General features: G+C 33.0%; 2 protein-coding genes across 5 annotated transcripts; both read right to left on the bottom strand.

Annotated features, from left to right (window-relative positions):
• Positions 1-2,207: 2,207 nt before the first annotated feature.
• Positions 2,208-2,911, bottom strand: LOC129910563 (larval cuticle protein A2B-like). The gene is made up of 2 exons (XM_055987992.1): positions 2,711-2,911; positions 2,208-2,651 (listed from the first exon to the last, which is right to left on the bottom strand). Exons 1-2 carry the CDS (start codon positions 2,909-2,911, stop codon positions 2,208-2,210), a joined length of 645 nt encoding a protein of 214 aa, XP_055843967.1.
• A 1,658-nt stretch (positions 2,912-4,569) lies between these two features.
• LOC129920181 (protein son of sevenless) lies at positions 4,570-25,940 on the bottom strand. 4 transcript variants are annotated; one of them, XM_056001426.1, is made up of 16 exons: positions 25,427-25,940; positions 25,222-25,341; positions 20,899-21,033; positions 20,560-20,724; positions 20,061-20,498; positions 19,770-19,996; positions 19,579-19,706; positions 17,580-17,834; positions 17,163-17,380; positions 16,657-17,097; positions 8,699-9,433; positions 8,524-8,640; positions 7,694-8,454; positions 5,286-5,505; positions 4,788-5,223; positions 4,570-4,720 (listed from the first exon to the last, which is right to left on the bottom strand). In XM_056001426.1, the coding sequence occupies exons 1-16, from the start codon at positions 25,526-25,528 to the stop codon at positions 4,677-4,679; spliced, it is 4,542 nt and encodes a 1,513-aa protein (XP_055857401.1). In that variant the 5' UTR covers positions 25,529-25,940; the 3' UTR covers positions 4,570-4,676. The 4 variants fall into 4 exon arrangements, with proteins under 4 accessions (XP_055857401.1, XP_055857393.1, XP_055857410.1 ...); XM_056001418.1 differs by having other exon boundaries at positions 8,699-9,436; positions 25,427-25,939; XM_056001435.1 differs by having other exon boundaries at positions 8,699-9,436; positions 20,064-20,498; positions 25,427-25,939.
• Positions 25,941-26,236: the final 296 nt, after the last annotated feature.

Below are 26,236 nucleotides of genomic sequence, written 5' to 3'. Positions count from 1 at the left end.
AATGCTAGCTATGTGTATCAGCGCCACGTTACATCTAATGCAAATTACCCTGTACTAGAATATTTTTCCTATATAAAAAAATTGCAACCTTTTTGAAGTTTTTTTCCTACAGATCAAAAACGGACTGTCAAATCGAAAAACCGTTAATGTAATAATTGAAGGTAATAAAAAGATCTACAACTTTTACTTCAAGTTAATTTTCAAAAAAGCTCAAATAAAAGAGATATGACGAAAATATGGTTTCAAAAAAAAACCACCCTAACTCTTAAACCGAAGGTATAATCGAAAAAAGTAATTTAACATATATTGTAGTAAATTAAATTATCTTCAAGTTTGCAATACATTTTTTTTCTGTAGATTCAAAAATACATGAGTTATGTGAAAAATTGAAATTTTTATTAAAAAAACAAAATGGCCGCCAAATGACTCTAGATGCGATTGTTCAAAATGTGGTTTTTAGACTCGTGTCTTGATACTCTTTCGAGTCCTTAAGTCAAAATGTGTTATAAATTTTTTCCCAGACCTCCATATAACAAAATCTAACTTTCCCGTATACTAAAATGCGTGTCTGGCAAGGTGTTAGGCCCATCGGACGGGTCTGGCAGCTTACAAAAATTAATGTATTAGTTCCCTGAGTATCATATATAAAAATCAGCCTTGAGAAAATAAGAAAAGTAACTACGTTTTTTTCGTACCTTTAGCACCTGTTAGTGGTAAAATGGCCGTCGGCACAAGATAGCCAGTATCCATACACTAATAGTATGTCCTAGCACTACGTAATTCCATACATTTTTTTCTTGAGAAAATAAGTAATGTCTGGCGGCCCTGGGATCTTGGACTATTAGTAGATATTTGAGGTCCAAAAATCGAGAAAATCTTTAAAAATTCGATTTTTGTTCTTAATTTTGTAACAAATTGAAAAATTATGATAATCAAACGCGCATGATATATTCTTGTAAGAAATAGATTGCTCCACAAAAAAGGTCTTGATAGCTTTTTTCATTAATCTAACCATTCTAAAGATATTCGAGGCCAAAGTTAAAAAAATTATAAAAACAATTTTTACTTTTAAAAATTTTCCAATTCAATGAAACTTCATTATTTTCAAATTAACAAGATGTATTCTTGTAGGGGCTTAAACGTTCTACAAAAAATTACTTGGCATCAAATTGATTGCCCACCATCAAACCAATGCCCACTAATTTCAATAGTTTTCTTATGACCCGAATGCATTGCGATTTGGATACGAATATCTTCTAAACGGTTAAAGCAATCAATATGATGCCAAGGAATTTTTTGTAGAACGTTTAAGCCCCTACAAGAATACATCTTGTTAATTTGAAAATAATGAAGTTTCAGTCAATTGGAAAATTTTTAAAAGTAAAAATTGTTTTTATAATTTTTTTTAAACTTTGGTCTCGAATAACTTTAGAATGGTTAGATTAATGAAAAAAATTTAACAAGACCTTTTTTGTGGAGCAATCTGTTTCTTATAAGAATATGTCATGCGCAGGGCTACCTTTGCGCCTTTTTTTCCTCTTTTTTTCACCCAATCCACTTTCCCTCCACTTTTTAAAAATTGTCAAAAAATCCCTCTTTTTGATATTTTGGTTCCTCTTTTTTAAAATTATGTACGTTTGATTGAAAAAATTGACATATTTTTGAAAATCAAGGAAAATGTTACCTATACCACTTTCAATTATAACGACTCAATTGTAAAAAAAAAAATATACGTTACTGTTGTTAAGCGCTGATTTGATTTTTATAATGTTCTGTTTTTCGGAGTACAAAATCGAAAAAACTAATTTCGATTTTGTTGACCCACCCTAATAAGCTTATATCTCTTTCAAAACATATCTGAATTCAAACCAAATTTGGTTCAAGACTTATCGATTCATAATTAATTTGAGGAAAAAGTAGAAAATAAAAAAAAAAAAACGTATGGCGTATGAGAAACTTTTTGTTAATTTTTTTGGAGTGCTACGTGTTCGTCTAACAATCAAAACTTGAGATTATGTTCAACAGTAACGATAATAACCCCAAATATTGAACCAATTTATCTTATTGCATGTTATTTAGACCCCATAATGTCATGTTACTGTTTCTTTTTTGTAAATAATTACTGTTTTTTTTTTTCAAATTTTAACAAAATTATTTATTTACATTTTTTATCAACATTCAACAAACTATTTAAATTTATTATCCATTTAGTAAGCGTAGGAAATAAGTGGCGATGCATAACTTGTCTTTACAAATGAGGCGCCAGCAGTATATGCAAGTGGTGCTGGGGCGGCAACTGCAACTGGGGCAGCCTTAAGCAAAGCTGGTGCAGCAGCAATAGCTAAAGGTTCACGACGGACAACTGCGTTGAATCCGTTGATTGGGTCAGCAGTATAATCCACAATACGTCTGTAACCGTCAGCATCATTCAAAGAGTACTGTCCACTGACAACACCTCCATCACGGTTCTCCACTTGGTTCTTGGAATCACCAGTGATGGCATCCTGTACGTCATATCCGTAGGTGTATTGTGGGTGTGGATCGTATTGATCTACTTGAGCAACAGCAGCGAATGGCGCAGCTGGAGCAAGAATTCCAGCACTAGCGGCAGCGATAAATCCAAACAAAACTACGAACTGCAAATTATCAAATTAAATTATTTTTTATTAGAATCCTAATCCGTTAAATCTTCTTTGGTTGTATGCCTTACTTTGAATGCCATTTTTGCTATGTTTGTGGTTGCTCTAGATTCGGTTATTGAATATGAACTGATAACAATATTGTCTGCTTCCACAGCTTTTATATTCAATGGTTTATCATGATAAAGAGTGAAGAAACCATCGGAGACGGAGATTCCATGGCCTATGTTTGCATTTTGTGTACTAATTGGAAGGGGAGCGCACTTTTGCATTCACAAATATAAAATCAATGAATCATTTTGTGTATCAAACGCAATGCCTAACTTAAGAGCTTCCAATGGGCAAGGACAAGTTGCCACTCATTTAATCATGGAAGAATCTGAAATTCATAACCACGAACTATTATGTTAATTAATGGTGGGTATATGAAGATTGCTCAGTAAGTAACGCGCGTGATGTGCCGTTATAATAATAAGTTTAAATTTTATTCATTGCACGTTTGCCATTCGTCTCATTTAAGATGGTTTAATAATGTCCAAATTTGAGTTTTAGTTGGCTAGCGTTGGTATATTAATAGACATAAATACTTTTGTTTTTTTTTAACATTTAAAAAAAAGGAACTTTTAATAATTATTGATATAATAGTAATAATAACACTGGTCAACAAGCTTTTTGCCACAAGAACCAAAATATACTTTTCTATATGTTTTTGATGTGCTGAACTCGAATCTGAAGTCATAAAATTTTTATTGGCCTCTGTTTTTGAGATATTACCGTTACAAAATGCCTAAAAAACGTCATTTTGGCTGTTTTCGAGGTTATGTTTTTATGTGGGGTATAAAATTGTATTCCTTAAGCCAGAACTATAACTGTCGGATCGTCGGATGAAAACGGAGGGGAACAGCGCTCGCAACCGCACTCGACGGAAGAAAACTTGTCGAAAATACAAAGAAAACAACAACAATTGACAGTAGCTTCCGACTCCATCCGCCAATTATGGTTCTGCCTTTATAGAAAAAATTGTAACTATGTATATAAGAACTGGTTTTATTCATCCAAAAAATGTTTAATCTTTCCCATATCTCTTTTACTGCCCGAGATATTTAAAATTTAAGGAGTGGTCTTTGACCCAGAAACAGCACTAGCCAACCAAATTAAACTTTTTTTCCACAATAACCAAAATATACTTTTTTAAAGGTTTTTGGGTTGCTGAACTCGAATCCGCAGTCAGAAATATTCTATTGGCCTTCGTTCTTGAAATATAACCGTTATAAAATGCAAACAAAGTTTTTTTTTGTATATTAACGGTATTTAAAAAGTCCCTAATACCCCCAAAATCTGGAGTTAGGGGCAAAAAACGGGTTTTTTTACCTTCACCCATTGAAAAAAATCTAGCTTCGTCAAATTTTTACCCATTTTCGATTTTTTTTACAGTTTCTGATAGGGGCCCTACCATTAATCTTACAGAAGTTCAATTGTTTTTGTTTACAACTTGTCCTTAGCGAAAGACGGAAAATTCGAGTATTTTTGACATTTTATGCATTTCTGACATCTAAAATTATACTTTCCCCATATCAATTGTTTCTTGATTTAAAAATGTTTTTATTATTATTTACTGTTAATTTTCCAGAAGTCACTCACCGAAATAATATCCGATGTACTCACTATATTTTATTAACTTTCATGAAAACGAGAAAATGCAGATTTTTTAAGGCACTTACGCAGTAAAAATATTACTTACCGTAGTACTTTATTAGCATGACATTTATAAATGCATGTTTAAAAGAGTATCGTAAGAGAAAAGTCTGGAATAGGTTTGTCTTCACTCTTATCATTCCATTCAGCTTCTTTTAGAAATAAATTCCTCATATTTACAAAGAAACTACATTTAAATTCATATTGCAACACAATTCAACAACAAAAATAATGCTACATTTTATGATCTACAATATTATTTTATTTACAAAGGTTTAATTTTAGGTGGCAAATAAATTCTTATAACAAAAGCAGCTTAGTATCACATAGCCTTACAATCAATTAATCATTGTTTATACTTGGATAGGGAAACATCGTAATTTTATCTGTAAGAATCCAATTTTGTTTTGTTTAGTTGATAATTTTCTACATTATATACAATAAATCACTTGCCGGCGTGGAACATACTCCCGCTGACCACAGGTTTTGGTGGAAGTTTGGGCGTTGCGTCAGCGGAGCAAAACATTGCCTTGGATGAGGACGCAGCTTTTCCATGCATAGCTTTTGTTGACTCATTATTGCAAGGTATCACTGAAAAATCATAACCATCAAATGTTTTCGGTGTTTTTGGCGAAGATGAAAAATTTATTGAGGGTGATGAAATTTGGTCTTCATTCCTGCCCGCACCTGAGTTTGAGGTTGAATAAGTGGAACCTCTATTTTGCATCGCCGAGTTTCTTCGCATCATTATAATACTGGTGTTTGGAAGCTGTAAATTGTGTTGACTTATTTCTACGTTTGAGTTTTGTTGTTTTGTTAGGGTGCCTGATGTGCTCATAACTCTAGGGGGTAAAGGTGGTGGACTAAGTTCACCATCTCTTGGAGGAAGCTGATAATATTTGATTAAGTTTGTTAGATTTAAAACTATTTGAGATGTTATGAATAAATTACTGTAGGCGCATCTGGAGCCTGCTGTTTTTGAGCCATTTCATTGAAACTTTCTACTCTGTCCCTCCGTCGTGGTGGAAGAGGTGGTGGAGCAGCTGATTCAAATCCAAGATGAGTTGTAGGAACATTAACGTGAGGAGATATGGGAATGGAAAGCTCCATACTCTGCAGAGAGTACGGAGATGAAGTTGCCTCAGAAAAATGTAATGGCTCCTTAGGACTGCTAGTTAAAAATAAATTAAAATAAATAAATGCTTTGTTAATATTTTATATATAACTATTTGTTTTACGAAAGCCCGTTTGCTGATATATGACATACATATATTTAAAAAATGCCTATTGTTGGGATTTTTTTTCGGTTAATTTCTCATAGATGATCCTTTCTGATAACTTGTCTGTCAAACTCTATTATTAATGTTCTTTTCTCAGCACAAGTTGAGAGTTTTGTATTAAGCCAAGTTGTGTGATTGACATAAATTGGGATCATCTTGGGAACACCTTGCGAATTCAGCTTTTTCTACTCGCTTCAATAATGAATATATATATTTACCTTCACTATTGCTGTGATCAATAACATTATAAATAGGAAAATTATCGACAATTTAAAGAATGCCTTATAAAAAACAACAATATCTAGGTGTTTTCTTCCTTGGCGGTTTAAATCTTTTGATGAATATTGGCGTCAATGAGCAAGAAATTTGTAAACAAATAGAAGTGTCCTCGTTTCTAGAATGCAGTCATGTGATTCAATATTCAAAGAATTAATATGCTAAAGTTGAATTGTGTGTAAGCTTATACAGGGTGTCCCAAAACTAATGGATCAAACGAAATATGCTGATAGGCCAACTTTAGGGCTCTCAGAATTTAGTAACTTGTTCATCCCAAATCCTTACGGTTTTTAATTTAATGCAGTTTTTGTGAATTATCGAAAAATCTCGACTTTGCAACAGTATTTTGCTTCCTCCGGTCATAATTGATTTTTGTTTTTTACAATTCTTTCACTAAAACATTGGCTAATAAGAATAAATAATTATTTAATCAAAATATTTTTTTATTTCATACGCCATAAAAACTCAATTACTTAATTTTTTTTCAGAGCAACACACTGCAAAAAATTTGTATGGTGTGACACAGGTTAATTATTTTAAAAACTTGCCGTGTTATTGCACTTTTCAAAAATGTATAAAAGTTTCCAAACTTGAAGTTAGAACAAAAGATATTACAATTTTAATGCAACAAAACAGGCCTTTTCAGAGAAAAATAACAAAGAAAAATGAACACATTTCCTCGACTGTTGTTTGTTTATTTCTTTTTGAATAAAAGCCTCGATTTTTGTTTGTTATTTTGCTCTGAAATCCCCTGTTTTTTTGCATTAAAATTGTAATATCTTTCGTTCTAATTTGAACTTTGGAAATTTTTGTACATTTTTGAAAAGTGCAATAACACGGCAAGTTTTTAAAATAATAAACCAGTATCACACCATACAATTTTTTTTCGGGATGTTCCTCTCAAATAAAAGTAAGAAATTGAGTTTTTATAAAACATGGAACTGTTACATAATTTGCAGCAAAATGGCGTATGAAATAAAAAATATTTTGATTAAATAATTATTTCTTATTATTAGGCAATGTTTTAGTGAAAGAATTGTAAAAAAAAAAAATCAATTATGACCGGAGGAAGCAAAATACTGTTGCAAAGTCGAGATTTTTCGATAATTCACAAAAACTGCATTAAATTGAAAACCGTAAGGATTTGGGATGAACAAGTTACCAAATTCTGAGAGCCCTAAAGTTGGCCTATCTGCATATTTCGTTTGATCCATTACTTTTGGGACACCCTGTATATACATAATCACAACTTCAACAATATAAAAAGAACTTGAGACTGTGCGTCCCAAAAACAAAAACTGTTTAAGGGTTTTAAAATTTAATGTGAAGTGTGGAAGTGTGGATTCGTTAACCTTGTGAAAAAATTAAACCGGGATATTTGTCCATATCATTGTGAGAATCTGATGGATATCACTTTTTTCTATCCAACGATTTGATAAAGTTTCGAACAACCAATTGGTTCGATCAATTGGTTAGCGAAAAAAATTTCGAATTACTCTTTTTTTTTACGATTAAAAACTCAACCCACCCACTTCCCGAACTCGGCTCGCCCGTAATTTATTTTTCCTTTAATTTTTATCATATTCACCTCCTTTTCCAATGGGTTTCATCCTACTATGATTTTTTCTTACTTTTTAATGTTTTTGAAGGCTTCGGCACTTGTCTACACAACATGCTTTAGGCGATTAAATCTTTAAAATTTTCTGGGCACCATCATTCAAATATCTACTTTTTTGTAAAACTCCCTTAACTCTCAAACCTTTATAACACTTCTAGATTTTAATTTAGTTTAATAAAACTTACCTCGAATTCTTTGTAGGAATAAAACTTTGAGTATGCATAGGTGCATTTTGGAATGGAGATCGAATTTTTTGCTTTGAATGATGATCAGTTTTTGGGCTTATAGCAACCAAAGGTGCTGGTGAAGCTAGACTTTCACATATACTACCAATTGAAATGTCCCTACTATGATTATAGCTATCCATTTTAACTTCCTTTGGCATAAATTGTGATTGAAAAAAGTCTCCGATCGAGGTTGCCAGAGGACTTTTTGTAGGATTTGCCAAATCCGAACTCCATGCATTTGTGCTCATCATACAATTATTTATATTTGTAGCTTTTTTAGGCAAAATCGGGGCGACTGCACATGAAGTATTTGTTGCTGAAAGCAAATCTTCGCCAAGACTATGATTTGTTTCCGATTCTGTATTGTACATTGCATCCAAGTTTGAATTATATTGTAATGACTCACTGCCACTACATTGACTGTGGTGACTGCTCAAGTGTTGATTCCAAAAACCACTACTTTTTTCAGGTATATTTACATTCGCAAAAACTGAAAATGATTGAACATTCATCGCCGCATATGAGGTTGGCTTCATTCCACTAGGTGGACTCTGCTCTCCATCGTATTGCACATTGTTCTGCATCTTAGACCCGAAGGTTAAATTTGATAAAATTGGTAGACTATTATTGCTATTACTACTATGATTAATATTGCTGGTTGTTTGTCGTCGAGGTTTAATTCCTGGAGACTTCAGTGTAATTGACGCCCACTTTCGTGCCTATTTAAATTTAATAGTAAGCATAATTAATTTTTATATTAAAAAGTTTAAAAAGATGACAAAACTTACAAACTTGGGTGGCTGCTTGCAACCCCGGGGTTCAATCCGTAAGCTTTCGTGGTACAAGTAATTTGATATGTCAGTGTCTGACATGCCTTTAAAAGGATTTAAATTCTCCAGAAAATTCTTTAAACAAAAACGAAAACTTGTAATTAAAAATTCAATTTTTTTTTTAAATTCTTACCCTTATTTTTGGATCAACCATCAAGCAATATGGTTGATTTTGGTATTGTTGAATTTCACCAATTATTTCAGCGACTTTTCTTCTTTTTGAAAAATTAATTAATTCTGAATTTGGCAAAAAATCTGGATTTCCTTCTTCAAGATGCAATATATTTGTGAGGTATCTACCAAAGAATGGTACACATGGAGGGTTTATTGAGCGCAATTTCTCTTGATATTTCTTCAAATGTCCATCATCATTAAGCTCACGACATTCTTCAAGAAATTTTTCATATCTTGCAGGTAGACCCTGAAATGTGAGTTTAAGTCTGTAAACCGAAGCGCTACCCATTGCGGCAATAATCGATAAGATTCCATTGAAATTATTTAATTCCAACATAACCATCATAACTTCGATTGCTCGAGCCACCATTGCTACTCGTTCTTCATAGTTTTCAGCCATTATTATTGATTTTTCAAACCATCGAGTTACATTTGTGGTGTATTTCATTATTTTCAAAAGATTTGGGCTTTTAACTTCTTTGTCTTTCTTAGTCCACGGTGATCCGACTAACTCTGATGGTTTGACATTTTTATATAATTCAAATTCAAGCAGAGTTAGTTGGCGTGCAAGTTCCAATGGATGTAGTGTAAGTAAATTTATTTCAGAATCTGGTACTTGAAGATGATGTTCAATAGGTGGAGGACTGTTGCCATAAGCAAAAGTTATTTGTTTTTGACTCTTTTCTTGTTCATTCTTCTGAAAAGAAATAAAATGTTTTATATGTTGTTTATATTTAAGGTAACGCAAACAATACAATGTATAAAAATGAAATCTTTTTGCTCTATAAAAGTTGTTTCCTTTCTCTGTGCTTTAATTCATGCACTAGACAAGGGAATTTTTTACAAGTTTCTCGTAATTGAGCTGTCCTCAAAAAAAGACATTCAACACCGACGTATTAAACAAAACGTCACCATGGACAGTAAAAACATTGAGGTTGTATTTTCATCTAACTAGGATCCTCCCTAAATGCAGACAGTAATACTAAATAAATGGAGGATCACTCTTGCCAATCGCTGTTATAATAATAATTATAAAGTTTATTAGTTCGTTAAACTTTTTAACAAATACAATTTACAAATTTTTAACAATTTTTCTGTTAGCGTTTTTACGTTCTTGCAAATTTACAACAATTTTAAATCTATATCTGTGAAATTTAATAATAAATTTCATTAGTTTTTAACAAAAATAGTTTTTCAAATGATTAGGTTTGAGAAGTCCAATGACTAAGATGTCTCTATACAAGACTCTAATCATTGACATTATTAGGGTTTTCGGATTAACCGCGTTTTATATACATAAATATAAAGTGAGTTCAATTCAGTACTCACCCCGAACGTTTCGCTTCAAATTACAATGAGCGTGGTCACCGGGAAACTGCCAGCGAGATGTTATATGCGATTTTGGCTACGCAAGTTGTAACGGGGCGTAGGGGGTTCCGTGTTTTGTTGTAGTTGGGAGCAAACCGTACTCACTATATCACTGTTGGTGTGAAGCGGCAATTGGATAGATCGTGACGAGTTTATTAAGGGGTCCCACGTACGAGATAGCTTAAAACTGTCGTCACGGTTGAAATTTTGGTGTCGTTTTATTTCGATCGCTTCACGAACCAGGCGCGGTATATAATGAGCCTCTTTTGCTAGAACCTTAGCTTGATCGAAATGGATCCAGTGGTGTTCATCTGGATGATCCAGTATATGCTCACATATGGCAGACTTTTCCCTTTGTTTTTTGCTAACAGCGCTAATGTGCTCTTTTAGGCGTGTAGCAATACTTCTCTGCGTCTGTCCTACATATGAAGCACCACAGCTGCATGGTACTGCATATACTCCTGGTGTTTCAAGGGGAAATTGATCCTTTGGTGATTTTAGGTAGTTTATCACCTTTTTTGGTGGTAAAAATATGGATTTTACACCATATCTCTTTAAGATTTTTCCCACTCTATCAGTTACACCTTTAACATAAGGCAGGAAAGCTTTTTTGTCGAGTTGGTTCTCTTTCATTTCCTGTGAAGAAATTGGCTTCCACGATCTTTGTTTTTTACTATAGCCATTCGCTTCTAGGACTTTGTCCAACAACAAAAGTTCTGTGCTGAGATGGTCGCTGTCACAAATTCTATGAGCACGTTGAAAAAGTGTGGAAACGACGGAACTCAAATTTGCTGGGTGGTGGTGGGAGTCAGCATGAAGATATCGGTTAGTGTGGGTGCTTTTTCGGTAAACCGTGTGTCCTAAGGAGCCATTTTGGTTGCGCATCACTTTTACGTCCAAAAATGCAATGGAACCTTCTTTTTCTTTTTCCATTGTAAATTTTATCTTTGGATGTAGTGCGTTGAGATGTTCTAAAAAATTCAAAATGGCGGAATTTTTGAGAATGCAGAAAGTATCATCTACATATCTAAGCCAGACTCTTGGTTTTTCTTTCGAACTGTCCAGAGCTTTTTTCTCGAAATTCTCCATCCAAATATCTGCAATCAATGGAGCTAAGGGCAAGCCCATAGCGACGCCATCTTTTTGCAAATAAAATTGTCCGTTGAAGCAGAAATAGCCCGAAGAGAGACAGAAATCCAAAAGAGGCAAATAGTTCTCATTGATGCCGGCGGTTGAGATAAGCTCACGGATGATGACAAGAACTTCCTGCACTGGCACATTCGTAAAAAGTGACTCAACGTCAAAACTAACCATCATTTCATCATTTTCTAATCGCAAACCACTTAAAATTGACACAAAATGTGCGGAATCCTTTATGTGATGTTCAGACCCGCCAACCAAAGGTTTAAAAACGTCAACTAAATGCTTTGATATCAGATAACAAGGTGAATTTATTTGACTCACAATTGGCCGCATTGGATTCCCATTTTTATGTATTTTTGGTAACCCATACAACTTTGGTGGCTGCGTACATGATGGAATTAAGCGTTTAGGTGGTAAAATCGCTTTGTTTTCATTAATTAATTTTGTCACTTTTCTTAAAACACGCGCTGTTGGGTCGTAATTAACAGGTAAATAAATATTTACATCTTCTACCAAAACATTCATTTTTGATAAATAATCGCAACGATTTAATACGACCGTTGCGTTACCTTTATCAGCAGATAGAATGAGTATGTTCTCTTCTCTGCGCAATTCATTCAAAGCTAACATTTCATCTCTACTTACATTGCTTGCCGATGGTATTTTTGTTCGCCTTACCATGACCGCTATGTCTTGTCGTATTGTTTCAGTGTCGATGCTGTTGAATTTGTTGCGAGCAATGCATTCTTCCACACTTCCAATCAGACTTTCGATGGGCACACGTCGCGGAGTGGGTGCAAAGTTCAACCCTTTGCTAAGAATGCTTGTCGCTGCTGCACTCAGTGTAGTGTTTGATAAATTTACAACGGCTTTAGTTAGGTCGATCGTGTTGACTGCTGGTTGTGTGGTTTGCGCGTTGGAGAGTTTGTCAAACTTTTGTTGTTGTTTTTCAGTGCATAGTTGTTGGGTTTTAGTTACTTGCAGAGAAGTTATTCTATCACACACTATGAAATCTTGTTCACTTAGAACCCATACATAGCGGTCATGGTAAGGCGAACAAAAATACCATCGGCAAGCAATGTAAGTAGAGATGAAATGTTAGCTTTGAATGAATTGCGCAGAGAAGAGAACATACTCATTCTATCTGCTGATAAAGGTAACGCAACGGTCGTATTAAATCGTTGCGATTATTTATCAAAAATGAATGTTTTGGTAGAAGATGTAAATATTTATTTACCTGTTAATTACGACCCAACAGCGCGTGTTTTAAGAAAAGTGACAAAATTAATTAATGAAAACAAAGCGATTTTACCACCTAAACGCTTAATTCCATCATGTACGCAGCCACCAAAGTTGTATGGGTTACCAAAAATACATAAAAATGGGAATCCAATGCGGCCAATTGTGAGTCAAATAAATTCACCTTGTTATCTGATATCAAAGCATTTAGTTGACGTTTTTAAACCTTTGGTTGGCGGGTCTGAACATCACATAAAGGATTCCGCACATTTTGTGTCAATTTTAAGTGGTTTGCGATTAGAAAATGATGAAATGATGGTTAGTTTTGACGTTGAGTCACTTTTTACGAATGTGCCAGTGCAGGAAGTTCTTGTCATCATCCGTGAGCTTATCTCAACCGCCGGCATCAATGAGAACTATTTGCCTCTTTTGGATTTCTGTCTCTCTTCGGGCTATTTCTGCTTCAACGGACAATTTTATTTGCAAAAAGATGGCGTCGCTATGGGCTTGCCCTTAGCTCCATTGATTGCAGATATTTGGATGGAGAATTTCGAGAAAAAAGCTCTGGACAGTTCGAAAGAAAAACCAAGAGTCTGGCTTAGATATGTAGATGATACTTTCTGCATTCTCAAAAATTCCGCCATTTTGAATTTTTTAGAACATCTCAACGCACTACATCCAAAGATAAAATTTACAATGGAAAAAGAAAAAGAAGGTTCCATTGCATTTTTGGACGTAAAAGTGATGCGCAACCAAAATGGCTCCTTAGGACACACGGTTTACCGAAAAAGCACCCACACTAACCGATATCTTCATGCTGACTCCCACCACCACCCAGCAAATTTGAGTTCCGTCGTTTCCACACTTTTTCAACGTGCTCATAGAATTTGTGACAGCGACCATCTCAGCACAGAACTTTTGTTGTTGGACAAAGTCCTAGAAGCGAATGGCTATAGTAAAAAACAAAGATCGTGGAAGCCAATTTCTTCACAGGAAATGAAAGAGAACCAACTCGACAAAAAAGCTTTCCTGCCTTATGTTAAAGGTGTAACTGATAGAGTGGGAAAAATCTTAAAGAGATATGGTGTAAAATCCATATTTTTACCACCAAAAAAGGTGATAAACTACCTAAAATCACCAAAGGATCAATTTCCCCTTGAAACACCAGGAGTATATGCAGTACCATGCAGCTGTGGTGCTTCATATGTAGGACAGACGCAGAGAAGTATTGCTACACGCCTAAAAGAGCACATTAGCGCTGTTAGCAAAAAACAAAGGGAAAAGTCTGCCATATGTGAGCATATACTGGATCATCCAGATGAACACCACTGGATCCATTTCGATCAAGCTAAGGTTCTAGCAAAAGAGGCTCATTATATACCGCGCCTGGTTCGTGAAGCGATCGAAATAAAACGACACCAAAATTTCAACCGTGACGACAGTTTTAAGCTATCTCGTACGTGGGACCCCTTAATAAACTCGTCACGATCTATCCAATTGCCGCTTCACACCAACAGTGATATAGTGAGTACGGTTTGCTCCCAACTACAACAAAACACGGAACCCCCTACGCCCCGTTACAACTTGCGTAGCCAAAATCGCATATAACATCTCGCTGGCAGTTTCCCGGTGACCACGCTCATTGTAATTTGAAGCGAAACGTTCGGGGTGAGTACTGAATTGAACTCACTTTATATTTATGTATATAAAACGCGGTTAATCCGAAAACCCTAATAATGTCATGTATAAACAACCGCGAAAGCCTTAAAAACTCTAATCATTGTTGGAATTATAAATGGGTCAATATCATCCCTATCGGTTCCAAGTCGGTTAAGTCTATTGGCAGAAATATAAGACTACGCCAACCATTGTGCCTTATTTTTAGTAGATCGAACTATGGTGCAAATAGCCCCCTCAATCAATCGATAAAAATATTCAATACATTTTATTTTTGTATCGAGTCTGTAAATGATAATTTTAAATGTATTTAATTCAAAACTATTTTTTTCAGTAGCTTAGAATAAATTAAGTGAACAAAATTATATTATAATAAAGAAGTTAGAAATATTTATCGGATAGCTGAAGTTAATGTATATAATAAAAATGTGATAAATTCTTTAATAAAGACCATAAAATTAAAAAAGATTTAAACAATTTAACATCATTAACTCCATCTATAGATAACCCATTTATATACATTAGTAGTTCATTCGTTGACGAATTAACTTGTTTTTTAGGAAAAATATTCAAAAAGTATTTTATTAAATTATCTCCAAATACAACAAGGAATAAAGTAAAAAATCTTTTAGGAACAGTAAAAAATAAAATAGAAACCATTCAAAACCATTGATGATGTATACATTGTGGCCAGACAAGAAGATCTGTAAAGACAAGATGGTCAGAACACTAGAATTCAAGTCCACTCAAGTCATGCTGTTCAAATCATTGCACATCTATCGGCCAATGTTGTGGCTAAGCAACTTCGATTGTAAATGTTGTTTCTATACCCTTGGATATTGCGCGAATAACTGCATACTAAATTTTAACTTGTGTTAATTTTTCTCCCAATGCATCTTTGATTTCGGCCTAATTCAAAGACTTCTTTTATTTTGCCATTTTTCCCGCGCCTAATGATTTTTTTCGAGCCGTTTTCGTACTTATAGGTTATAGACAATCAGATTTATTGACAGACACAATTTTGAGTCCAACTGACCAATGCAACTCATCATTTATTAACATTTTTGCTTTTGAGTCTATTCAGATGAGTCAAAAAATATACTTGTTTTTATGAATAGATTTTGTCTAGCTACCGTGTGAGAAGAATGGTAGGTCCCAAGACAATTTTTTTTCTGCTAAGCTAAGCGCATAAAGATGTTCTCTCGTTACGTATGTAAAATAGATGTACCATTGCAATAAATACCAAGCCAGGCTAAAAATAAGATGAACTAAACTTTTACTTTATCATTTTTTTCGTTTATAACCTTTAAAAAACTATTATTAACGGCCATATTATTCACTCTCTATTTAGTTTTGATTAAACTGAATTTTAAATCCAATCAATTAAATCTGAATTTCATACATCCAAGGATATAATTTTTTGTTCATATTATTCACTCAAAAAAAAGGGGATTATTCAATAAATATTGTATAATTTGCATTTATCTTTATTTTTATTTTCCAAAATACTTGACAAAACAACTGAACATTGTGAAAATGAATTTAACATCTGGATTTATAAAATTAAACGGACCACCAAAGAGCAGTTTAAATGTATTTGGATTTGATGAGAGTGGATTTAAGATTGGATTTAAGTAGTGAATATTATGGATTTGTATTTATTTTTGACATTTAAATTTCTTTACATCCAGGATGTATTTTTAAACTAGTGAATAATATGGCCGTAAGAAACCTATTTTTAGATTTTAATGACAAAATTATTTAAATAACTTTTAATTTTTGCTATATAATCTGAAGATGGTAATTGTTATTCCCGAAAACGTTTATTGTTAAATAATAATTTGTGTGAGTATAAGAATTTTGTCTTTTTATCTATTTTAGCTTAGAATAATTAACTTAGATTTTAAGTATTATGTATGGTCATGTTGAGCGCTTTAACAACAATACCCCGGCCTGAAAGTTTTCGACTACAACGCAGATGGACGGCGCATTATGAGAAAGCTAGGCTCAGGATAGAGCTGGCTTGGGAATGGCGAACATAAACTGCAACTTATAAAACCCTACAAATACCTATAATGTAATGAGAATTCGCTTATAACACTTTTGTTTCAGTTTCGAAACCCCTTCTGTGGAATAGAAAAAAAACAAACATGTCTCTTTCACTTGGAAATCTTGGTCAAAGTGAACAAGCTAAATTTACATTATTGGATCAAAAAAATCTTCCAGTTGCCGACCAAACATCAACAAAGATTAGGTTTTTTTCAGGTGAAGGCGGTCATTCGAATGATCTGCTACATAATGGCATGAAAGCATTTTCATTGTCAGTTGTTATTTGTTTTGTCAATTAAGTTAACCAACCCATAATAAACAATAAGAAGCCGTCTAGAGATAAGGTTTATTTAAAATTAATGTGTAAAGCAAGAGGAAAAAAGTTTTTACCAATTTAAATAATTAAATTCACTAATTTAAATAATAAAAACAACGACTTACCTTTCTTTGAACAATTTTCATCACTGAATCAACCCATTTCTTCATAGATTTTCCATTGACATTTTCCAAGAAATGAAGCAATGTCTCCAATAATATTGGATCTTTTTCAAAATCATAAAAATGATGATCCACCCAATGTCGCAGAACGTTCAGCACCCGAAACTGTACAGGTTGGACATATTCCTTGCGGTAACGTTTCCAATCTTCACGTTGAGAATTTTTGTGCAATTTTTCAGAATCAGGATTATTTTCTCTTTCGCTAGCGGGTACCTCATGATACACTAAACTTGGATCTGGTATATTAAAACGTTCAATCAAAAGTTGAAGTAGACTTTGAGGTGAACAGAAATATCGATAAGTTGTTAAAAATGTCCTAACAAACATAGGATCTGCATAAATGTGATACGTCAAACGTTCAATTAATTTACACAACGTAGCTCCCTGTTATCAAAGAGAAAGATGAAGTAGAGTTAAAAAGTAAAATTATTTTAATATTTATTTTTAACCTTTATAAGCGGAACTCCAGCACTTTCACGTTCTTCTAAAACAATATTATCTACATTGTCAGGAATGGCAAATTTGTATATGTCAGGACTGGGTAGGCGCAGCGGATGCTTTTTCTCCATGTCTAATAATATGCTATCCAAAATACGATCTAACATAGATTTTGTGTTCACCATTATAAGGTCGGCCATCCAATCACTTTTGTGTTGAGAATTTTTCGCTAGAAAAATAAATAAGTAATTATAATAATTTGTTGCAACGTTTATAATAGCTGCGTTCCTTTGGAAATATTTATCTACTGCTTAATACTTAAAACTACTTTGAACTACTTTTGCTATATTGAAAAAGTAGTTCAAAGCAGCTTTAAGTACTAAGCAGTAGATAAATATTTCCAAAACGCAGCTAATGATTAATATTACCTATTAAAATAACAGCAGGTTCTACTCTAGGAGAAATTTCGAATGCATACTTTAAATCTTCAGTATCGGTTCGATCGATTATTTCAACCCGTCGCATAAAGAATTTTTCTTTAAGTCTAAAATCGTAGTTTGAGGCTCCAGTGGAGACAGTCTGTTTTTTGGCAATAGATTTACATAAAACTATAAGCCCGTCGAATAAATAGACCTTTCTTTCGGTTATTCTCTTTCCAGAACCCAGTTTACTAAGAGTGTCCTCTGAAAATAATAAAAATATTAATAAATACATTATATCAGCGTTATTTTTATAATATCGTGAAGTCAACTCCAATCTTGCGATTTATAACAATCGCCTATAAAGTTAAGGATTTATGTTCAACATAATTCCTTATGTGACAGCATGCGCAGAGGAAAAAGTAGAGAATAAGAGTTCAACTTAAGTTATTTAAGTTTCGTTTCAGCAAATGACCCTTAGTTCATTAACGTACTAGGCCCATCACAAATATAAAAGCTTGAAATTTAATGGTTAACATGGTTATCATCTCTATTCGATTATACAATCGGACAAGGCTGGGCAAAAAAAAATTGCCACCATCATTAAGAGTCTCTGAGCACAAAGAGAAGCCAATGGAGTGAATTCCGTGCTACGCATACTTACATACTTACATACTTATACATACTTATTAACCAATATTTATGGATGAAAGGGTATTTCAACAAAGCAAAATTTGAAAATTGTCTTTGGCAAACCGCACTGCATCGGCAGTCACTGTTTTACATGCCTGTCTGAATGTTTTGGGTCATTGTCGTGCTGATAGACTTAACAAAATGACATTTCCTATTCCGCAAAGTTTATTTATTATTATTTTGAAAATTATTTAATTTTATTTTCTTAAAATAATGAGCTTTCGAAATGTATGAACATTTGTTATAGCATTGATTACAATTTCAACGAACCTGAACAATGTGTTTAATTTCACTTTGAGTTGCAAATGTTTTGTCCGATACTGTACATCAGTAGTTTCGAGTATTCCCCTTCTCCTTGTAGATTGGGAGAAGATAACTTTCTCTCCACTGATGAGGCATATCCTTACCGCTTATGAGCTTGGAGATAAGAATCGTGAGCTAAGATGTCTCCCACCTTTTTCCAGAACTCAGATGGTATTATCCTCTTCAAAAATGGCTTCTCCTTTCTAATGGCTTCTCCTTTCATAAAAAGTTCACCGGATTTCCAAACAGCCAAAACGTTCATGCCTTTACCGTTCCAAAGCATGATTCTAAATTTTTGTTAACCTCGTTACTTAATTTTGCCCCGAAAGCCTGGGAGTGTAGTGCCGCTCGTATTAGCAAGTCTTTCTTTAATGTTCGAAATTTTCCGAAAAATTTTGTAGTTACTGGTATACTCTTGTTGTTGTTATTTGATCGTCTTTTACTATACCAGTGATCTCCAGTCGTCTAACCAAAGCATGCACGCTTTATAGAAAGCTCTTGAATGTTATTGTGTGTCGCTAGGTATTTGTCTCTTTATAGACCTGTGCTCTGAATATATCTGAGTAGCTCATATAAGGTGTTCACTAAGGAGTGAACTGAGAGCGCTAGCGTTAATTTAAGAAATTAATTCTTCCGCTACAGTCATTTGTTGGAATTGTCTTGATGGGAGCAGTCCTTTGTGGGAACACTCGAATCACACTGCGATCCCAAAAATGCACATCAAATAGAAACTGTGGTGGATTTTTGGATTCTCTCTTGACACGACATTTAGGCGGACGACCAATAAACACAATTTTAAACCATTTTTAAACAAATTTTCACTAAAACATAAAATTAGAGATGTTTAAGAAATTCTAATTTTTTCTCATCTGCAATGTTTCATCAGTAAAAAAGATACATACATGGAGACTATGAACGTGAACATCGACCACATTTTTTTAGAATCAAATTTCAATTTAGAGAACCACCTACCCATAAATATATTTTGAAAGCAGAATAATTGTGTACAAACCTCTTATAAACTCGTTGCAGCATTGACCAACATCTTTATCCCAATGTTCAACAGAATTTTGTAAATCTCTGGTCTTTTCTATTGCCAGTAGTCGACGCGCACGACTATGCATCGGTACCACTGATTCCCTAAAAAGACATTAAACAAAATTAAATTTACAAATTTTTACTATTTTTCAAATTATAATTTACTTGGGTAAATTAGCAACAATATTTTCAAGATCACAGCGCAAGGGCCTCAGTAGACCCTGAACTTGTTCAAAGCTTTCTCTATCCTCTTGTGAAGGACTCAGCTGCATCAAAGATTTTATGTAGTCCATATATAAGAAAGCATGCCAAATTGGAACCAACAGCAACTTTGGCAAATAATACTTTACGGCTTCGCGAAATCCATGACCAGCAGACATCAAAGATATTGCCTACAAGGAAAACATATGAAATTATTATTTTGGTTTAAATGCAAAAATAAAAAAATAATGTTACTACATCTGGCTTGGAAAGTAAAGTTGAGAGAGCGTCTCTAGACGTCTTTGAAGTCACTTCTTGTGCGTACTTTGTATACACATCGAATTCTTCCGCTTCGGCTAATTCTTCAAAGCAACTTCCTACACATGGAGGACTTTGCTCTTGAGACATTTCGATTACATCTTCCAATGAGCTCAACAATGTCACTGTTACTTCGTATATATCTAGAATATTGGAAAATATTGGCTCTATTTCCCTCGTATCTGGTACTACTTTAATCAATTCTTCTCGAAACACACGTATTATCATATGAAGATCACGCTGATATTGCTTTTCGTCATGTATAAGTTCTTTTACTACTTCTTCGTATGTAAGACTTGCACGTGGGGCAGGTGGCAATGGACTAGGAATTATTTTGTTGTTCATATCAGATTGATAGAACATATCCATTAATACCTGTTAAATCGGGTTATTTATATCAATATACATTTTTTTCGCTTTTTATCTTTAGATTTACCTTGTCGGCACACATAGCCACTTCAATATCTTCACGAGATATTTCAAGATGTTCGATTTTTTGCACATAGTTACCGGCCAGTTTCAAAATATCAGCTGAGATATATTCGAGAACAGCGACCAAAAATAGAGTTACCGAACTATCTACTTTGTATTGCAGAATATCCTTCAAAAATTAAATAGTAAATGTAATTAATTAATAAATATTGTAATTATTTAAAATATTGTTCTTTGAGCTTTATTTTAAGTGTTTCCTAAGTAATTGATTTGATAGGACATTTGTATGTCATTTTGAATGTAACAGCGCTATGCCTTTGAAATCAAACCTTATAAAATTTACCTTTTGTAGCAATGCGTGCACGCGGTCGACAGGTAGAACGCATTTCCTTTTTTTCTTCAAACTTTCCTTAGCTTCGTGTAATGCCCAGCAATCAATTGGCGTGGGAAATGACTTCTTTACCTTTTCCTCTACGTCCTGCAATACAAATATTATTTTAAGTTATAGTAAAATTCCCCTGTAAATTTATAATTTTAATTACTTGGATCTTTTGAGATTCTTATATAAAAGTGAACTTTAAATAAAACATTATTTTTTTAGAAAAAAAAATTATAAAAATGAACACAAAACTCTTTTTTATTAAAGTTACATAATGTACATATATACATAAATGAAGTAATGCTGCAAGTCATTTTAAACATAAAGAAATCGATATTCAAGAATTAATCAATCGAACTTAGGGTATGAACTTTTTGAGTGAACTTTTTTTTAGAGACTTTTGGTATTACGAATTTTTAATTTTGCAGATGCTTTTTAAAATTACTGAGAATTTCGTACATTTTTAATTTTAATTTAAGTGAATCTTTAAATTTATGCTCGCATGTATTTTGGTTATAACTCCAAGTTTAAATTATTCTGCTGACTCTAAAACTAAATTGTTTATTGTTAATTTTTGTAAAAGAATATTTTTGGATAACTTGCTCAATTTTAATCAAACTACTTATTGTAAATATACAAATTATTTGAAAAAGGTACAAAAGGAATTTTCCTAGCCAATTTAAATGTAAAGGACAGACGGTCGATCCACCTAATACGGAATATCATGCTTGATTAAAATCATTTGTTAGATTTTTTTTTCAAATGTCAATATGTGATTTTTTTAACTTTTTGAATGCTTTTATTCAAAACCACCACCTGATTAAGCCAAACGGACCTCGGATTCAAGGCATGGAAATAGGTGGATCTAGTTTGTTGTACAGTAAACCTGCTTAAGAGTAACCCGCTTAAGAGAAAAACCCACTTATTTGCAACACTTTTCTCATCCCCAAATATTTGTCATTAAACGGGGTTCGTTTAGGGGGCAGTTATAGCTTTTATAGCAATTATTGAATTGCATCATTGAACTTTTTTATTTCCGATTTTGAGGGGCCAGTTATAGCTATCATTTAAATGCATAATCGAAATTTTTCATTTGCAATTTTAAGTTAGAGAACCAAACAAAAAGCGTTATAAGGGGTATCAGCATGAGGATATTGAGATATATGTACATGTAGTAGAATATTTTTACTTAAAAAAATAATTGATTTTGATTAAAACCTTTTTATAAAATACAATTTTATCATTTCACACATTAAATTGATTTCAATGAAAAGCTGATTTTCGTTTCCATATTTGGAATAAAAATCGTTTCACTGAAGATGTTCTAATCTCTTTGTGTTCTCATCTATCAGTTTTTATTCCAGTGATGAATTGTAACCTGAAATGCCTACCTGCAGTAGTAAATATCACTGACAGGGATTTCCAATGATGCAAATTTTTAATGAAAGCTATAACTGACTTGTCAAAAACTACTCCACCGACTTGTTTCAATGATGAATTTCAATGATAGCTATATCTGGCCCCTGAGACAGTGAAGCAAACAATAATGGTTATGAGGGGTATCAACATGACCATAATAAGTTGTAGAATATTATTAATAAATTGATTTTGATTTAAACTTTTTTTAAAATCCTTTTTTTTTTTCATTGCACTAATTGAAATTGACTTCAATGAACAGCTGATTTTCGTTTCCAAATTTGGAACACAAATCGTTTCACTGAAGATGTTCGAATCCCTTTCTGTTCTCATCTGTCAGTTTTTGTTTCAATGATTAACTCTAACCTAAAATGTCTACCTGCAGTAATTAATTTCACTGACAGGACTCTCCACTGGTAGAAATTTTTCAATGATAGCTATAACTGGATTGTCAAAAACCACTCCAATGATTTGTTTCAATGATGAATTTCAATGATAAACAATGAAAAAGGGACTGTGATACTTTGCAAGTTTCTCTTAAGCGGGTTTTACTGTACATAGTCTTGTTCAACGAGGAAATAATTAGATCAAAATAAGACAAGATAGAACAGTTTCTTGAAAAATGTCAGAACAGAAAACAACAACAAACACATTTGACAGTTCTCACGAATCTGTTCTAACATGTTTAGACTCAAAATCAAGAAAAGAAAATCATGTTCTTAACTGTTCAGAACAGAAAAACCTGAAACAGCTGTACTTTTCTGATCGGAACAGTCAAGAACAACCTCTTTGAACACACTTTTACGTAAGTAAAAAGATACTTAAGACGAAAAAATACGGCCTTTTGAGATTTCATAAGTTTTGCAAATTTTAAAGGTGATGTAATTCGACATCAAAATATTATTATTACTCAAACAAACACAAACAGCCGTTCCAGAATTTGGAGGGGGCTCTAGCATCTGAGCTGCCTGGAATCATGGAAATTATGATGAAATCAGCTAAATATCATGATCTTGAAGGCTTTTGGGGACTTGAGCCTTCTGATCCACGTGCACGCGTTTGGCCTAGGTTAGTAAAATTATTTCTCCAGCGGTCTCCGAGACCGCAGGTAGGTAGTTATGTGACTTTTTTTTCGCCGTTTTCTACAAATAATTGAAGATTTATCGAGCCTATCAAGTGTAGAAATTCTTAAAATGCCAAAAACAAGTTCCAGTTGTTATCCCAAAATGAAACGGAAGACAGTTTACTAATATTTCATGTAAAAAAAAAAATTTCTTGGGGTGGCCGAGCAAAATTTGCACTAATTGCAGCGAAAAATTGTGAATGTTGGTGCCTTGCAATTTTGTTGAAAATTTTTTTTTTTTACTATCCATTTTTTATTTTTATTTAATTCTTTGATATGTTAGTTTATAAGAATAAATACGAAGAATTCCAAATTTAAAGCTCCTACAGTAACAGTGCTCAACGTATGAGCAGAGTCATTTTTTGCTCTAAAAGCGCCAATATATGAAGTTTTTGATAAAATAACATTAATTTAATTTATGTTATTTTAGTCTTTAAAATAATGGTTAAATGTATTATAAACAATATTATTGATTTAAAAAAAAAATATAATACCAGAATTTGCGAGATAGAGGTAAAATTCTGTAGCGGTCTCCTGGACCGCACGTGGGTGGTTAAGTGACTGAAATAGGGGGTAGGTGGTTAAGGGTTAAGTCTAATAAACCTCTTTTTAATACCTCTCACTAAACACAAATAATATAATTGTTATTTATAACTGAATAAAAATTCATGAATATTAATTTTGTATACAAGACCTTAATCATCGGCATCCGCATCTGCAGATGTTAACTTTAAAAAATCCGCATCCGCATCCGCGCATGTGAAAAAATCCATATCCGCAACATCCCTAGTAGGGATGTTGCGAATATTCGGAACAGTGAATACTTTAACTACAATTTCTACCCAGTCCACAAGGCAGTGTTCCTAGTAGGGAACAATTATTTAGTAGCGCGCACTTAATTAACCAGCCTCTGTTTAACCGACTTGATTCAGAGAAGGTTGTGGTATTACTTTTTATTAAGTCTAATGCACCTATTTTTAATTTCTCTCATTTAATACAAAAAATGAAAATATTATTTACAACTGTATCATTATTTTAATTCATTATATATTAATTTTTTTTATATAAGATCTAAAACATCCGCATCCGCATCTGCAGATGTTAACTTTCAAAAATCCGTATCCGCATCTACATCCGCGGATGTGAAAAAATACACATCCGCAACATCCCTAATCCATAGATGCAATTTCCAAAAAAGTCAATTTTGGGAAATTTTAGATTCAACTTATTAGGAAGGTATTTCTTTTTTTGACTTATTTTCTTAAAATGAAGATTACTTCTACCTCGAAATAACAAGTTAGTATTTCTGTGGAAATGTTATGAGTTATGACTAAGGTTGACCTCTAAGTCAACCTTAAAAATAATCACCAAAATTATTTCAATTTTCAAAACAAAACATTATAATATATATAGATCTACAACTACTATTTGTATCTTATATCGAACTAGAAGACATGAACAAATAATAAAAAAATAAGCCCAAAGGATACTTTATATTTCATAAAAAAAAAAACTTAAAACAAAGCCTATGGATTTTGGTTAGGAGCCAAAGATGACAAATATAGTTGAAATATTATAAATCTTTTACAATTATGAGACAAAATTAAATTTACATCAAAATTTTGTTTAAAAATCAAAAAAATAACATAAGGTTTTTTTTTAAGTATTATTACGGCATTGCCAAAAAAAACCTAAAGTAAAGCAATACACATCTGAATAATTATTAAACATCAAATGAGAGAACGAACCTGGATGGTGTGAGGCGATGGCTTTCCACACAGCATTATTAAAATACGCAAACAAAGTTTTTCAACAAATAACAAAGCCTCCTCCTTGGCCGGCAATCGTGGATGTACTTGTTCCAATACCTAATCGACAAATCATTAAAAAAAAAAAAAAACAATATATTAAAAACTTCTTTAGTATAAACCCGCTAAATAAACAAAAACGTACTTTTTTCAACGCAGGACTAAATAGTCCCTTCCAACGAGCAACATTCTCATTCTTTGAGAAATTAAACTCCTCGGAGTCGGAATTTAATTGATGGGAAAACATGATAAACCAATTATTATTTATTTTTCTTCTTTTCTTTTTTTTTTCTTTTAATTCAACAATAATATTAATCAACTCTACTTGTATTTATATATATTTGTTTTTGTTGAATATTAACATAATAATTTGCAGAGAAGAGTAGAGATAGATACTATTAGAACGCGCTTCCATTTCGCAGCTCAGTATTTTTTTTTTTCTTCTTTTCGTTTTGCAAAATCAATTTCAATTCATTATCACACACAATTTTCATGCACAGTTGTTGTTGATTTATATTTTAGTTGGGGGCGATTGAATGTTATTTTTTAATGTTTTTTTCTTTTAAAATAATTTAAAATAAGTTTACGCACAACGCCGCCATTTCTAATGAAAATTTGTTATTCCTTAGTGAATTCAGAGAGTTTATTGAAATTATTGATTGAATTTTTTTTTGGAACGTCAAAATAACTCAACGCAGGATTCATCCAGTGCGCACATGAATTTTTCAGAGTGCGTTCCAGGAGGAAGGAAAAATAATATCGAATGGGAAAATGGTTGTGTTCAGAGAAAGTTAGAGATGAGTAAAAATAAATTCACTAATAAAATTTATGTCGAATTCCTTTAAAAAAAATGAATTTGAAGCGATCGCCCACTTTTCACGAGTCAATTTTAGCTTCCAAAAAAAAAGTTGGTTTAAATAAATTAGCTAAATTAAAGAAAATAAGTGAAAACTTT

Source organism: Episyrphus balteatus, chromosome 1 (assembly GCF_945859705.1).
Source record: "Episyrphus balteatus chromosome 1, idEpiBalt1.1, whole genome shotgun sequence".
Classification (NCBI taxonomy): domain Eukaryota; kingdom Metazoa; phylum Arthropoda; class Insecta; order Diptera; family Syrphidae; genus Episyrphus; species Episyrphus balteatus.
This window is presented reverse-complemented; position numbering and strand designations above follow the sequence as displayed.

What these genes read in the sequence shown, in the direction of transcription:
- LOC129910563 (XM_055987992.1), bottom strand. Translation starts at nt 2,911, where the DNA reads ATGCAAAAGTGCGCTCCCCTTCCAATTAGTACACAAAATGCAAACATA. An exon ending in TAGCAAAAATGGCATTCAAA is followed by an intron (nt 2,652 to 2,710) that starts GTAAGGCATACA and finishes AAAATAATTTAA; the next exon opens with TTTGATAATTTGCAGTTCGT.
- LOC129920181 (XM_056001418.1), bottom strand. Translation starts at nt 25,528, where the DNA reads ATGTTTTCCCATCAATTAAATTCCGACTCCGAGGAGTTTAATTTCTCA. An exon ending in TACTTTCCAAGCCAGATGTA is followed by an intron (nt 19,997 to 20,060) that starts GTAACATTATTT and finishes TTTTCCTTGTAG; the next exon opens with GCAATATCTTTGATGTCTGC. An exon ending in ATTGTTGCTAATTTACCCAA is followed by an intron (nt 19,707 to 19,769) that starts GTAAATTATAAT and finishes ATGTCTTTTTAG; the next exon opens with GGAATCAGTGGTACCGATGC.